Consider the following 16,044-nt stretch of genomic DNA (forward strand, 5'->3'; position numbering starts at 1 on the left):
GTATGTACCTTTTTAACTGCTCTTCTTTCCACCATGCATTAACAACCATTTCTCTTTTGCCTAAGGTATATTTTAGCGAGGGTTTACTGGGGATATATTATTCTAGTTTATTTTGTCTGAAAACGTCTTTCATTAATCTTTATTTTAAACATTTTTCACTGAGTATAAATTATTTTCTTTTTGTACTTTAAAAATATTTCTTTTGATCCTGCTGGGGATTTATGGGGCTTCCTAAATATGGGCTAGACATCTTTCTTCAGTATTACCGTATTCTAAGCCATTATACTCTATCCTTAAATGTTGCTTCCTTCCCATTCCTTCTCTCTTCTCTCCTTCTTGGGCTCCAGTTACACCCTGTATTACTGCTTCTACTTTCTTCCTTCTGTTTACCAGGCTTCATTCTGACTATTTTCTTACTTTTCTTTTAGTCCATTAATTCTCATTTCCCACTATGCCAAATCTGTTATAGCCACTAATGAGTTAATTCCAGTTATGGTAATTTTCAGTTCTCATTCTTTTTTATAGTTTTCAGTTCTCTACTCAAATTTTCTATTTTGACTCTTATCTTTAATATGTAAAGATGTGGCCCCAAGCGCTTTTTTATATTATTTGTTGTATCTGCTAGGTTTTGTTCACATTGTTTAATCTTCTAGAATACTTGATTATTTCTAATTATGTGTTGGGACCATTTTGCAAAATTCATTACTGAATAAATCTAAGGCAGAAGATGATGTTTTCTCTCTTCAGGAAGGATTTATGCCTTGGGGCACCAGCAGTATGATTTCCAATTACTCTGTCTTTGGGTACTGAAAAAATTTGATGCTAAGGCTTCAGTCCCACTCAGGAACTATTTGTAGCTAGTTCGTCTTTACTGTAATAGTGTAGACTTTCAGGATTCCAAATTGAGGCAAGGAGAAGCCTTCAACCCCTGTAACCCCTGAACTCCAATTTCTATCTTCCCAGCCCTGTGACCTAGCAGAAGTTTTTCCTGATCTGGTAAATGCCTCAATGGGGAAAAAAGCTCCTATCATAACTCTGTCCCACTCCAACCTCATCTAGTAATTCTTTACTAATAAGATCTAAAATTTTTTATTAATGACTCCTGTAGTTTGTGCAGGTTTTCTAGTTATCCTAACTGATATTGTTTGGGTCTAAATTGCCTAGTCTGCCATTACTGGAACTCTAGGTGAATTTTTTTTTCTTTTTTTTAGTTTTTATTTAAATTCCAGTTAGTTACCATACAGTAAAATAGTATTAGTTTCAGGTGTACAATTTAGTGATTCAACACTTACATACAACACCCAGTGCTCATCACAACAAGTGCCCACCTTAATCCTCATCACCTATTTAATCCATCCCTCTACCCACTCTCCTCTGATAACCATCAGTTTGTGAGACTAGAGCATTTTAGGCAATTTTATTTGTATCAATCAGAATCCTACTATTTTAAATAAATCAGTGGTTGCTAACTCAATTGCCTATGGGAGGTCAGATTTAAAAATAAGCTTCAGTAGGAATTATGATGAATTGGGAAAGGCATGCCTCATTCTACAGACCACTAAAATGAATTCCATCCGAATGTTGACATGCAAGGGGCCCACAGCCATAACAGGTTCCATTTTCTCAAAAATCCAAAGATCTAAAATTTTTTTTCTTAATGTGAAATTTCCTCACTTTGGCAACAAATTCCATTTATTTTCACACACTGTGTAGGCCAGTGGTTCTCAACTCAGGGTGATTTTGTTCTGTAGGGCATCTGGCAACATCTGGAGACATTTTTGGTTGTTACACGGGGAGGATATTACTGGGATCTAGTGAATACAGGTCAAAGATGCAGCCAAACACCATACAATACAATAGAAGTGCCCCCCACAACAACTATTAATAGTGCCCAAGTTGAAAAATCCTGGAACAAGCCAACATACAGCTGGCCAAACAAAACTTTGCTAACTGCCATTTGGCTGGGGTGCCAGCAGTCCTCTATTCCTCATAAAGTTTATTACATATGTAAGTATATAATTAAAGATGCCAGTACCTATGCTCTTTATGCTCTAATAACTGGCAGTCCCGGCATGTCAGTTTATCACATGTTTCACAGTAAAGCTTCAGCTGCTCCTTCTTATGAAAAGGACAAAACACTGGTCGCTGACTGGTCACACCAACTGCCTCTGTAGAAACAATGGGATGAAAATTAATGTAATTGAATACTACATAATTATTAGATTATTCATTTAAATTTGAACCCATTAAGATATAAAAGAGGGCACCTGGGTGGCTCAGTGAGTTAATCCTCTGCCTTTGGCGGGGTACATGATCTCAGCGTCCTGGGATCAAGCCCTGCATCCGGCTCTCTGCTCAGCAGGGAGCCTGCTTCTGCCTCTCTGCCTACTTGTGATCTCTCTCTCTCTCTCTCTCTCTGTGTCAAGTAAATAAATAAAATCTTAAAAAAAAAAAAAAAAAGATATAAAAGAGCCATAAACAGTTTCTGACACCATCACTACTACTAGGCTTTATATATATTAAAATAGCATTGTCTGGTGACAGATGGTAGCTACGCCTGTGGTGAGCACAACATATTATACAGACTTGTCACATCACTATGTTGTACACCTGAAACTTATGTAACATTTTGTCAACTATACTTCAATTAAAAAAAAGGAAGAAGAAATAAAATATTAACTACTGCCAGCATTTTAGAAGGAAAAAATAAATACACTTTTCTTTCCAGAAATTCAAATTAACTCAGAAGAAAAACGAAGTATGTAGTTATAAATATGCTTCATGGAATTTAGAAGTCTTTAAGAAAATAGCCCAGGTAAGTGAGTGTGAACCAACTGGATGTTTTCTACTCCAAATATGGGAGGAAACAGTTTTAAATGGAACTCAGAGAATCTAATAAAAATGTATAAAAACTGTGACGAAAAAGTTATTTTCCCACTTCTGTAAAAAAACTTATTTTCTCACTTTTGTAAAAATCCTTACAGAGGGTATCCATTAACACATAAATAATCAGTTTATACTATGTACTATAGTCCTCCATGTAACTTCTTTTTAATTTTCTTTCTTTCTTAAGAGAGAGCACACAAGGGGTGGTAGGAAGAGAGGGAGAGAAAGACTCTCAAGCAGGCTCCATGCCCAACAGGAAGCAGGATAGAGGGCTGGGTCTCACGACACTGAGACCACACCCCAAGCTGAAATCAAGAGTCCATGCTCAACTAAGACACCCAGGCACCCCAGCCATTTAACTAACTTCTTAATGGTTACCCAGAGTGACAGTAAAACTGAGCAATGCTTATGTTATAATATTAAATTTTTAAAAATCAGAATACAAATGATTGCCTCAACAGTAAGTATCAGTTATTTCACTAAAATCAAAGGTAAAACCCAAACATTTCAGAAGTAACTCCATATTCCAGCAATAACCACTATTAATAACCTGGTATGTTTTCTTCTGGTTGTTTTTCTATGTATATAACTACATACATTAGTGGGTACTTTGTTTTATAAACTTTTCAAAAATGGTATTACACACACTGTCTTGTAAGATCTATTCATTTAACTCAAATACCTTTCTTATTTTATTTTTGTTTGAGAGACAGCACAGGTGTGAGTGCTCACACATGCAAGCGGGGGAATGGCAGAGAGAAAGAGAGAATCTCAAGCCCACTCCATGCTGAGTGTGGAGCAAGACATGCGGCTCAATCTCATGATCTCAAATCAAGAGTCGGATGCTTCACTGAATGAGCCACCCAGGAGCTCCTCTTAGAAACCTTTTAGTGAGTAAATAGATCAATTTATTTATTAACTGCATAGTATTTCATCAAATGAATACAACCTCTGCTGTGGACATTTGAATGTTTCTCATTTTTCAATATTGTATGATAATGCTAAAATAAACATATGAAATGTATACGTCACTGAATGTTTACACAGATAAATTCCAAGTAGCAGAATTGTTGGGTCAAAAAGTGATTTATACAAACATAAGTACATTATCTTCCAAAAAATTATACCAATTCATACCCTTACCAGTGCAGAGTGGCTATTACCTATTTTACTAACGGTGTTTTGAGTATTTTTAATCTTCACCAATCTTATAGGGAAAAAAAAAATTTCACTATCTTTGGACATATTTTTCTCTTTTTTTTTAAATATTTTATTTATTTGACAGAGAGAAATCACACTAGGCAGAGAGGCAGGCAGAGAGAGAGGAGGAAGCGGGTTCCCTGCGGAGCAGAGAGCCCGATATGGGGCTCGATCCCAGGACCCTGGGATCATGACCTGAGCCGAAGGCAGAGGCTTTAACCCACTGAGCCACTTAGGCGTCCCTGGACATATTTCTTTAATAACTGAGCTAGAACAACTTTTCACATTCATTAATCATTTGTATTTCTTTTAAGAATTGTCTGTTCATGTGGCCCCTGAGTGGCTCAAAGGCTTCTTCCTAATTATAATTGTTAACTTTTTTCCTCTTATAGTGAAATTTTATGGTTTCTTTTTTTAATATAAATTTTATATTTATCTGACATTTCATATATAGTTGACCTTGAACAACATGGGTTTTGAGTACCCACTTATACATGGATTCTTCTTGACAAACACAGTATGGTTACTATAAATCTATTTTCTCTTCTTCATGGCTTTCTTAACATTTTCTTTTCTCTAGCTTACTTTGTAAGAACACTGTATGCAATACACACACACAACCACACACACATACAACCACACACACTTCTTACAAAATGTGTTTCGGGGCAACTATATGGCTCAGGTGATTAAGCATCTGCCTTCAGATCAGAACACGATCTCAGGGTCCTGGCATATAGCCCTGAGTTAAGCTCCCTGCTTAGCGGAGAGTCTGCCTGTCTCTCTGCCCTTCTCCCCACTTGTGCATGCATGCATGTGTATGCGTACTCACACTTCCCCTCCCAAACAAATCAGTAAAAATTTTTAAAGAAATTTATTAGTTGACTGCTATCAGTAAGGTTTCTAGTCAACAGTAGGCTACTAGTAGTAGTTAAGTTTTGGGGAGTCAAGGTTTATGTGGATTTTCGACTGCACAGGGGTCAGGTCAGCACCCCTAAGCCTCATGTTGTTCAAGGATCAGTTGTACTATCAATATTTACAAAACCTTACATGCGTGTCAGCACGTAGGATGAGTTCACAGACTCACATTTTCTAATAACAAAACTATGAAGTTGAAACAGGAAACAAAAATATCCAAGCAATGGGAACATTTTCTTTTTCCTTTTAATGAATTCTTGGGTTCATAATAACCACACTGTTAAGCAACTTGGCTTTTTGCATTTAATATACATCATGGCCTTCTTTCCATAACATTATATTTATAACCTACCAAAGTGGAAAATAACAAATGCAAAAATTCATATATCTTCTACTGCATGGTAACCATAAATGCAGAATATTTAGTTTGTTTTTGTTTTTTTAAATTAAGTGGGTTCCATACCCAATGTGGGGCTTGAACTCATCATCCTGAGATCAAGAGCTGCATGCTCTACCCACTGAAAGGTGGGTAGAAAGGGGCCCCCATACATGCAGAATATTTAAAAAGCAGTAAATCTAAGTGGCAGATTATATCAAGGTTTAAACACTTACAACTCTACAAAAGATAAAAATAAGTATCAAGTATTTATGTCAAAGAAGTTAGTAATAGAACTTTAAAATAAAATTAGGATAAGCTGGGAGAATTAAAAATAACGAACTAAAAATATATAAAGGATATTCAGATAAATTTCAAAGCTGTTTCTGTGGATAAAAACAAGAGGATAACCTACTATCTAGTCCCATCAAAAACCAGGCAAAAATGCTTAAATTAAAACTCTTATGAAAGAAGGAAAATAATTAGAGAAAATTAGCAATATGGTAAAAGATTATTAAAAGCACAATACATCAAGACCAAATGCAATTAATTCTAGCAATGCAAAAATGGCTCAGTATTAGTAATGTGAATATCCTCACAGCTCCCCTGTACCCTTCTCCTTGGTGTGCATGTCATCTGGGCATCATGGTAGACAGAGTGACCATACATCTTTAGTTGGCTTAGGACAGTCTGGGTTTGTGTCTACTCTTCAACAGTAACTATAGAGCTTTTGGTTTAGGGAATTAGAACATCATAAGCCCCCTTTAAGGACTTTGTTGACTTTTCGAAGAATTTAGATCCTAACTCAGTCATCTTCCTAGTCTTCAGTGTCACCATCACTCTGGATGATTCAGAAGTCCACACAGATTACCACATAAAAACAAGGCTCTCAGACTTTCTCATCTCCAGAGACCTAGACTCCATTTTAGCTCCTCACATCATGGTCCCACCCTAGACTTTTGATTGTAACTATTCCATTTCTATAATCATAAATTCAAACATCCACTCTAGTAACTTCTACTTCCTAACTTTCAATTCTTAACTATTCTCACTGTAACTCAAGGATCTCTAGGTTCCTAATAATTTCTTTCACTCTATCAACTGACACTGACAACTTCATTTCCTTTATACTGTTAAAAAAAAAATCCTTCATTTTGGTAAATAGCATTATTTGTAACTCTTACTCTACTGAACTTCTGCAAGGTCTGTGCAGCTAAACCTAAACCCTAAGTAAGTTAAATTCTTCTCTATACCCACACACACACCGCTGAGGCCCAATGGAAAAAGTTTTCTTTTTATTTATTTTTTAAAAGTTTTTATTTATCTATCCCTATCAGAGAAAGAGGCGGAGGGAGAAGCAGGCTCTCCACGAAGCAGGAAGTCAGATGCGGGACTTGATCCCAGGGCCCTGGGAATCACAACTTGAACAAACAGCAGATGCTGAACCGACTGAGCCATCCAGATACTCGGGAATGAGGAAGTTTTAAGGCCTATACATCAAATGTAACCTGGATATTAAACAATCTGTTTCTGAAGCTGGAGCTCTCTTTTACCAGAGTTATTTCAAGTATCCCACACATTCCTGACCTTTTCATCCTATTTCCTCTGCTTTACTTTTCAATAGATGACTGAATTCACAAGAAAAGAGAAGTCTTTCTAGCACTATCTATTCAATTTATCTGAATCTCTACCTGGTGTCTTCTTTTTTGTCTTTTCCTCATTAGTGTCCTCAGAAATTAAATCCCCTTTTCCTGTATCACCAGACTCCTAGCCTCATCTCTTATTCCTCCTCCTCCTGAATCTTACTCTCTCGCTACATTCAACTGTCTCCTTCTGGAAATTTGGGTATGGACTTCAGTTTTCCCCACCCTTTCTCCTTCCTGTGATGAACTTCTATTCCTCCTTCAAGCCCTAGATTTGGCCTCTAACCTAAATCCCCAACTCCGAGTTTGGTGCTTCTTTCATGTGCTCCCATAGAACTTAGAAGGCCAAACTATGATTGCTACAGCCTTCATCATACTTATAGCTTCTGTGGGGCAGAAGTATCTGTTTGATTCACTTTACATCTCTAATGCTTAGCAAAGTTCCTGGAATATTGAATAGATACACAAACACTGGTTGACCTGAATTAAAACCAATAAATAATTTTTAAACAAAAATATATTAATAAGCCATAAAAACAAATGGAAGTCTGATAAATGCTACAACATGGATAAACCCTGACAATACTGTGGTAAGTGAAACAAGCCAGACACCAAAGGACAAAGCTATATGATTCCACTTGCAAAAATGAGCAAAGTCATAAAGACAAATGGTAGATTAGAAGTTCACAGGGGCAGAGGAAAGAGGGGAATAAGCATTATTACTTTTTAGGTACTGTTTCTTTCTGTGATGATAAAAAAGCTTTGAAAACACACAGTGGTGATGGCTGCATAACACTGTGAATGCCATTAATGCACCTTAATGAATGGTACACTTAAAAATGGTTTAAATGGCAAGTTTTTAAGTTGCTTGCATTTTACTACAATAAAAGAATACATTAGTAAACTTCACATTATAAGCAATACAATAAAAATAGAAACCATATATTACATGAAAAGCAGAGCTTCTTTAGCTATCTACATATCAAGTATCATGAACCAGGTTTACCACAACAATATCAGAGGGGAAAGAGTTATAAAACTTTTATTAAGCCCACCTCTTGTCACCTTAGAAGTAAGAGAAGTGAAGTTTAAAGAGCAATTTTTTTTCATTTGCTATACATTTACACCAAACTGAAGCATTTCCAGAAGAGGGGGTTGGGAGTATGAATATAAGGCAGAAAGATTCTCCGTCTATTCATACTTAACAACATTTTTAAGTCTCCGAAGTTCAGTTACAATACAGACCTCCTTGTACTAAAAAACAAGAGTGTATTTAATGCTTCAATTGTATCAAAACAAAGTCAGTACAGGAAGAGAAAGAAGAGTGGGATGGAAGAGACAAAAAGAGATTAAAACCAATTTATTACCTGGAGATACCTCCTCCTTCTGTCTCACAGTGTGGTCTTTCGTGAACTTCACTCTTTGATGAGCTCTGATGCAGGTCTTGCAGAGCCACTCAACACATTCTACACAAAACCCATTAGCTTCTGCATTGTCCTCACAGCTTGTACACACCTACGAAGAGAAACAAGTCACATTAAGTTTTAAGAAAAAGGAAAAGGTGGTCAAACAATTAGTCATATAAAAATGATATACAAATCATACTTGGACTATCACAGTTATCTTAACAGTGTGTATAAATTTAAACTGAAAAGTTTTAAATTATAAGCATATGAAATGGAAATATGGCATTGTCCTTCACTCAATATATCAAATACTCCAGGCACAATGCTAAATGCTAAGGGTTAACAATGTGGAAAAGCAAACGTGGTTCCTGCTCTTAAGATACCATGAGTCTCATAGATGGGAGTGTGGGTTCATATCCCCACTCCACACGTACTAGCTAGGTAGTCTTGGGCAGGTTACTTAGAATGCTCATTTTTTTTCTTTTTTTTAAAAAGATTTTATTTATTTATTTATTTATTTATTTGACAGACACAGATCACAAGTAGGCAGAGAGGCAGGCAGAGAGAGAGAGGAAAGGAAGCAGGCTCCCTGCTGAGCAGAGAGCCCGATGCAAGGCTCAATCCCAGGATCCCGAGATCATGACCTGAGCCGAAGGCAGAGGCTTTAACCCACTAAGCCACCCAGGAGCCCCTAGAATGCTCATCTTTAAAGTGAGGTTGGTAACAGATTTTGTTGAGTAGTGCTGAGATGAAATGTGAGGCACACAAACATTATGGAAGAATTACACTAATATGTAATTACAAACTGAGAAGTGCTATAAAGGAAAGGTATGAAAAGCTATAAAAGCACATGATAGGGGAAACTGATCTCATTTTAATGGGGCTGGAGTGTTGGAGAAAGCAGAGATTACCCAGGCAAGGCTTTCTCTAAGGAGATCATATTAATTCTAAGATATGAAAGTTGAGTCATCAATTACTGATGAAAAGACTTCTAGGCAGAGAGAACACCATGTACAAAAGTCTCTGGCAAGAAAAGTACAGCAGGTTCAAAGAACGGACAGAAAGTATGACTGAAGTGCAGAGATCAAGGGAAGACTGGCAAGAGAAGCAGCTAGGGACAAGGCAGGCAGAGGGGCCAGATCAAGCATAATCACATAGCCATTTGGGTCCTTGTCTGAAGAAGTCTTCTAAAAGCTTTTTAGTAAGTGACATGGCCAGACTTGCAGTTTTAAAAATCACTGTCACTGTAATGCAGAGAACAGATTATAAAAGGGGCAAGTACTTTCTGCAGAGACAAGAGGTTTTTCCAGTGGTTTAGGTGGAAGTGGGAATGAATGAGGAAGACTGGTGGTAAAACTGGTTCAGAGGATGCCCTGGATATGGGAGATGAAGGAGGGACAGCTCCTCTGTTGCCAGCTTGTGTAACTGTGCGGAGGGTGGCACTCTTCTCTGAGAAAAGATATTAAAGTTACATGTAAGCAGTCCTTATGTTATCTTCCGTAGCTGGGGGAAAAAAAATCCCCCTCAGTTAGCACTTTATGGTAGCCAAATTCCAAATACCTAGATAACATTTTCACTAATTCAAACACTGCCTTTTCTCAGCTGTTATCAGCTAACGTTTCTAACATTATTGACTCCTACTTCCTACTTCAGATGCCTTGATACCTCCAGATCCTCTTATCTTCCCGATTGCCCTCTGGAACCCATCCCCACTCTTCCTCCTCCAATTCTGTACATTTTTGTTAGATCTAGGGATTGTCTCGTCCACACTCCCTTAGCTGCAACTATCTTGTCTTTAAGGATATCACCTAAAATTTAATCTCCACACTATGGTACAAGAAAGAATAAGGTATCTACAGTATATGAAGTGGAATGAAAAAGGAAAGTGGACAAGCATATCATGCTACTGCTCTTCTAAGAAAGATGGAGATGGATGAAATAACATTTGCTAATATTTCTTAAATAATATAAAATTACTTAAAATTATACATAAAATATTTTAAATGAAAAAATAAAGGAAACTAAACGGTTACCTCTAGGGTAGAGAAGATATAAGGTATATGGGTAAACAGCCATAGAAGTTCCAGTTCTCTCAACACACTGTGTTTTATGGATTTTACTTTAGAACTATAGGAATGTTTTATATGTAGTCCTACAAACTTAAATTTAAAAAGTTAAATCCCTAAAAACCAAAAGCAAATGAAACAAATGAATCTGCCTATCAATGGGTGGCTTAACTTCAGAGAATTATTTATTTCAAGTAACTTCAAAATATTACAGTGTATGTTAACTAACTGGAATTTAAATAAAAACTTGGAAAAAATTATGATTTGATTGACTATCTCCAGTTCATACATGCAGTGATTGCTGTCTTCCTTGCTTTCTATTGACAGAAACAGCACTATAATTTCTACTTTCAGTCCCAACTCTATTCTTCCATACTCTTACTCTGCAAACCGTATTTATGCTTTATGACCTGGTTCCACATTAGATTCTAACAACAGATGGTGCTGGAGGGAGACTGCAATGCCAGAGGGAGAAGGTACTTCATCTTAGTTGTCTTGCTATCTGCTTGCATTTTCTGTGAACATCATGCCAATCAATGCTACTTCACCCTGGGAGCAGCACTTAGCTCTAGTTTACAGTTTTTCCAATCCTCATGGAATCAGCTTTGGAGATAATGACACCACAGGCCTACTCCTGCTCCTCTGAGGTCTGCGATCCCAAGGCCAAACACTCAGACACCAATATGGGACAAACAGCACTGCCTCTCTTCCGATGTTTGAGCTGATGTTCCACAAGACCCTTCCTCTAACTTTGCCTAATTTCAACCTTTTCTCTTTGTCCTCTGAGCTGCGTCTTTATAGTTGCCATATAATACTTTAAGTATTTTTTGACTTATCCTTTCAGTAAACAAGTTTATATCTAGTTAATTCTTAAGAATTAAGATGGCTCCTGATTATACCAAAACTGATGATATACCCTATAATGTAATTATATATATTTGGAGAAAATAAATAATTATGTGTGCAATTAAGAACTAAGATTTCCAATGTCAGACAAGAGAGAAACATAAAATTAAAAAAGTAAGATCTACAAATCTAAATTGGACTTAAAAATATCAATATATACTTGTGGTGTATTTGCTTTTTCCTTCCTAAACAGCTGCTGTTTGTATATTATCAACAATTAGGCACCCATTACCTCATACAGAAGCATATTTTAACTTTGGAGAGTGCACTATTGAGCCAAAGGAAATCTATTTCTCTTCTTAAGGTCTTCTAGCTACTGGAATCTTAGAGATCGATGTTATATCCTCCCTCAGTAACTTCTCATGAGCGTCCAATCAGGCTTTCAGTTTGCTTAGGGGTGGAACACATCCACATTTAGTAATCACAGACTTGATCCCCTCTGCTGAATTTGAATTTTCAGCAGATCCACAATTCTCCTGATAACTGAGCAGTCTTTGGTGCTGTTCAAATGACAGTCAGGGCAGGGAAGGGAAAAGGGGAGCCTTTTGTGATCCTCAGGAGGGTCAAGATAGAGCCTCAAAGACTTGCTGTACTGGAGATGATCCTGGTTATCTTATGGGATGGCCCAGAAGGCATGGCTACAACCCTAATTTCTCACATACTCTGTAGTATACCAGGTCAAATTATTATCTGTTTGGTGGAAATACAACAGGAACAAAACATGACAGTTAGACGTTTGGTATCATACAGAACAAGTATCTATACACTGAATTTTTACGCTATCATCTGGTGGTTCTGGCACTAGGGGGATGCAGTTTCAGGGTTTTTTGGTGTAGAGAATAGCCATTTGCTGCCTGAGCTTTTGGGGTCATTTCTCACATTTTTTGCTCCAGAAATTTGTTCACTTGGTAAATACTTTTGACCATTAATACTGAACTTGGTTGCTTTTCTGTTAAAAATCTGCACCCACTACTTTTCTAAAATCCTAGCCTTCTTAAAAACACTAGTTTCCTTACTAAGGTTAATCATTTTCTATCACCTTGTATTCTGTTTATCCCTTTTCCTGACACTTAATAAAGATTCCAGAGATTCTATTATAATAATAATTCCATGTGTTTGAGGTTGAAGAGCTTCTTTTATTTTTTATTTTTAATTCTTTTTTAAGATTTTACTTACTTGACAGAGAGAGAAAGACAGAGAGAGCGTGCACAAGCAGGGGAATGGCAGGCAGAGGGAGAGGGAAAAGCAGGGTCCCCACAGAGTAGGGGCAGCCCAATATAGGACTCAATCCCAGGACTCTGGGATCATGACCTGAGCTGAAGGCAGTCGCTTAACCAACTAAGCCATCCAGGTACCTGGCTGATGAGCTTCTTAATAAAAAGATGCCTTAGAGAGGAATCTTGCCTGTGCCCCCAAGAGATACTATGTGGTCTAAATTCAAGACGAAGACAGATGGACTTGTTTATTCTTTTTTATTTAAGTGTAATTAACATAGTGTTATATTAGTTTCAGGTGTGTAATTTTAGGATTTGAAAATTCTATATATCATGCAGTGTTCAACACAGTAAGTGTAGTCACTTTCTTTTTTTCAATAAAAAGTGTTTGCTAAATCATTCTCCTGCAAGGCCTAGAAAAATGACCAACCCAATGGTGATGAGTATCCCCATATGTATACTGTGGTCTCCAGATATCATTTCCGACCAAAAGGAACCAAAGCGTCTAACAATACGTCAAAAAAGAAAGCAGGGGAGACAGGGTGATGATTGCGATTGTATCAGAATGACTCAGGAATCAATGTGAGGTTCCTGTTGCCAAGATGACACAAGTGGAGCATCAATAACAACAATTACTGTAACACATTTCATGTTAAAAATCCATGAATTTGGGGTGCCTGGGAGGGTTAAGCCTCTGCCTTCAGCTCAGGTCATATCTCAGGGTTCAAGTCCCACATCGGGCTCTCTGCTCCGCGGGAGCCTGCTTCCTCCTCTCTCTCTGCCTGCCTCTCTGCCTACTTCTGATCTCTCTGTCAAAAAAAAAAAATCCATGAATTCATGACACACACACTACTCATTAGTCAACCTGTGAAGAATGTTAAGAAACTAAGTTACTACTCTAAAAATTAGCAACTAAAGGAAAAGAATCAAGTGTTTAACCTACCTTTCCTTTATAACAAAGAATAATGAAGGAAGCCTTCTGTGTCTCTTCTAGTTAAGAAATATAGGGGCATGACAGAATGAGACTGTCATAATTTTCCAAGTGTAATGTAATATGGGAGCATGGCAATGGTCATTAATGGCCACTGACATCAGGGAAAAGAAAGACAACCAAACTCCTATGCCCCCACACAGACATATGGACCAAAGTATTCTCTTACCCAACAGAACCTGAAACTAAACCAGCCTCTCCATTTTTACTGCCAATGTACACAAAATACAGGAGACAGAGAAGTATGTTAAATGGCTTTGCGAAGATGGCCAGCAAAAGGCAGAATAAGGCTAACTGTATAGGACCAACACCCAGTTTATCTATCAAATATGTTGAAAAGGGAGGAAAAAGAAAGCCAGTGAAGTAAAGGGATAATTTGAGATTAATTAAAAGATAGGGTTGAGACAAATCAACCAAATGCACTGTGTAGGCCTTACCGGATCCTTACAAAAACCACTGTTTTAAAAAAAGAAACCACAATTAGAGCATTATCACTGGATGTTTGATGATATTAAGGAATTACTGTAAATTTCTTTTATATATGAAAATATGGTGGTTACATTTATAAAAAAATATTTTTCTATAGAAGTACCGGAAGATTTATGGATTAGATGATATAATGCCTGGGAATAACTTCAATTTAATATAGTGTCTGTCTGTGTGGGTGGGGGGGGGGGAGTGTCAGGTTAAACATAAAACGTGTTTACGACTATTAAGCGAGGTAACGTATATGGGAGTCCGTTATGTGAAACTGTCCCTTCTCCTGTAATGCTTAAACTTATCTGTAATGAGAAGTTTTTAAAACTTTATCTTTGGCTGTAAACTATCCTGAGTTCCAGTTTGACTATAGGTGACATTACTTTAATCTTATAGGCAAGTTCAATCATATTCAAAACCAATTCTCTATCTACTTTGCTACCTCCTTTCTCTCTGTGAAAAGCACCAACATCCTTTTAGTGAGGTCCCTCTCACCTCCACACCTAAGCAGGTGTATCAAACCCTCCCCTCTCCTTATTGCTACCAGGCTAGTTCAACTCAACTCTCAGTACGTCTTTTTTTTTTTTTTTAAGATTTTATCTATTTATTTGACAACAGAGAGAGAGAGTTAGGCAGAGTAGGCAGGCAGAGAGAGGGGGAAGTAGCCTCCCTGCTGAACAGAGAGCCTGGGCTCGATCCTAGGACTTTGAGATCATGACCCGAGTAGAAGGCAGAAGTTTAACCCACTAAGCTACCCAGGCGCCCCTCTCATTACCTCTTGCCTAGTGCTTCCTTCATCCCCCATTATCACCTCTCTTGTCTTCTTTCCCAAATATACCTCCAAGTACCCTATTCTTCAACCAGGTTTAACAAACTTCCTATCCTCACTTACCTAAAATGAAGATGTCAATTTGGACTATCTCTGGTTTAATTTATAACTTCTTCCTATTATGTTTTGTGGAAAAAACAGAGTAAACTTACCAAAACTGATTATACAGAGGCATAAAGCAGCCTTTTAAATTTGTCCTTTAGCTTAGAATCCCTTCAATACTCATCTCTTATCACCATCAATTCATATAGGATCTTAACTCCATCCTGTTAATTATTTATGCTGCTTTGCTTTTGAATTTTCTGGATTGAGCACTCAGATGCACTACTAGAGTTCATCTGATGAAGCATAATGAGTGAGTGATACGACTAACAAAGTATATCTAGTATAAATATAATCACATATGAAGCAAAGTGACATGACACTCTAGAAGACAAAAAAGTCACTGGTATCCACAGGGGAACTTTCAGAGGTGTTAAGTACTTGACACTGTAGCTCACATAAATAATTACATTTTCATGCTTTAAAACCAGTTTCACAACTAGAAAGTTTATTCCCTGCACCAAGCCCTGTTTTGACCTCTGATGAACTGTGGATATTTTTGAAACAAAAGCAGTATTTTAAAAAAAAATTTTTTTGAGGGAGAGAGCAAGCAAACCCATGTGTGCATAATGGAAGGGGGTAAGGGCAGATGGAGAGGGAGAGAGAGAGAATCCCAAGCAGCCTCCCTGCCCAGACGGGGCTCAATCACACAACCCTGAGATCATGACCTGAGTCGTAAGAAAGAGATGGCTGCCTAACCAGCTGAGCTACCCAGGTGCCCCCCAAAAGGGGTATTTTAGTTAGTAATGGCTGTATTCATTTTAAGTGAACCCTAAATTCCCTCAATTCCCCCATGAAACAAAAAGTTGAAAATGAAAAGTACAGAAACTTAGCTATGTGATTCCTGAAGTGTCCTAAACATTACTTTTTCAATTTTTACATGTTAGGTTAATAAACATTTTTTTCCATTGTCGGATTCTGTTCCTTCACAGATACTATGTTTCAACTTTAAGGAAATGCCTAGAAAAATCATCAATGAATCATGATTCAAAAGTACACTAATACACTACACTTTAGTGTACACTACAGA

The 16,044-nt window shown here is 37.3% G+C and overlaps 1 protein-coding gene across 2 annotated transcripts in view; it reads right to left on the reverse strand.

Moving 5' to 3' along the window:
* TRIM24 (tripartite motif containing 24) overlaps window positions 1-16,044 on the reverse strand; it is a 98,151-nt gene that overhangs the window by 44,614 nt on the left and 37,493 nt on the right. For both annotated transcript variants that reach the window (XM_046021262.1, XM_046021261.1), the window contains exons 3-4: window positions 8,391-8,538; window positions 2,036-2,168 (exon numbers count right to left, since the gene is read on the reverse strand). In XM_046021262.1, coding sequence (XP_045877218.1) covers window positions 2,036-2,168; window positions 8,391-8,538 — 281 coding nt within the window. The remainder of the gene's footprint in view (window positions 1-2,035; window positions 2,169-8,390; window positions 8,539-16,044) is intronic.

This window comes from Meles meles, chromosome 10 (assembly GCF_922984935.1).
Source record: "Meles meles chromosome 10, mMelMel3.1 paternal haplotype, whole genome shotgun sequence".
Lineage (NCBI taxonomy): Eukaryota > Metazoa > Chordata > Mammalia > Carnivora > Mustelidae > Meles > Meles meles.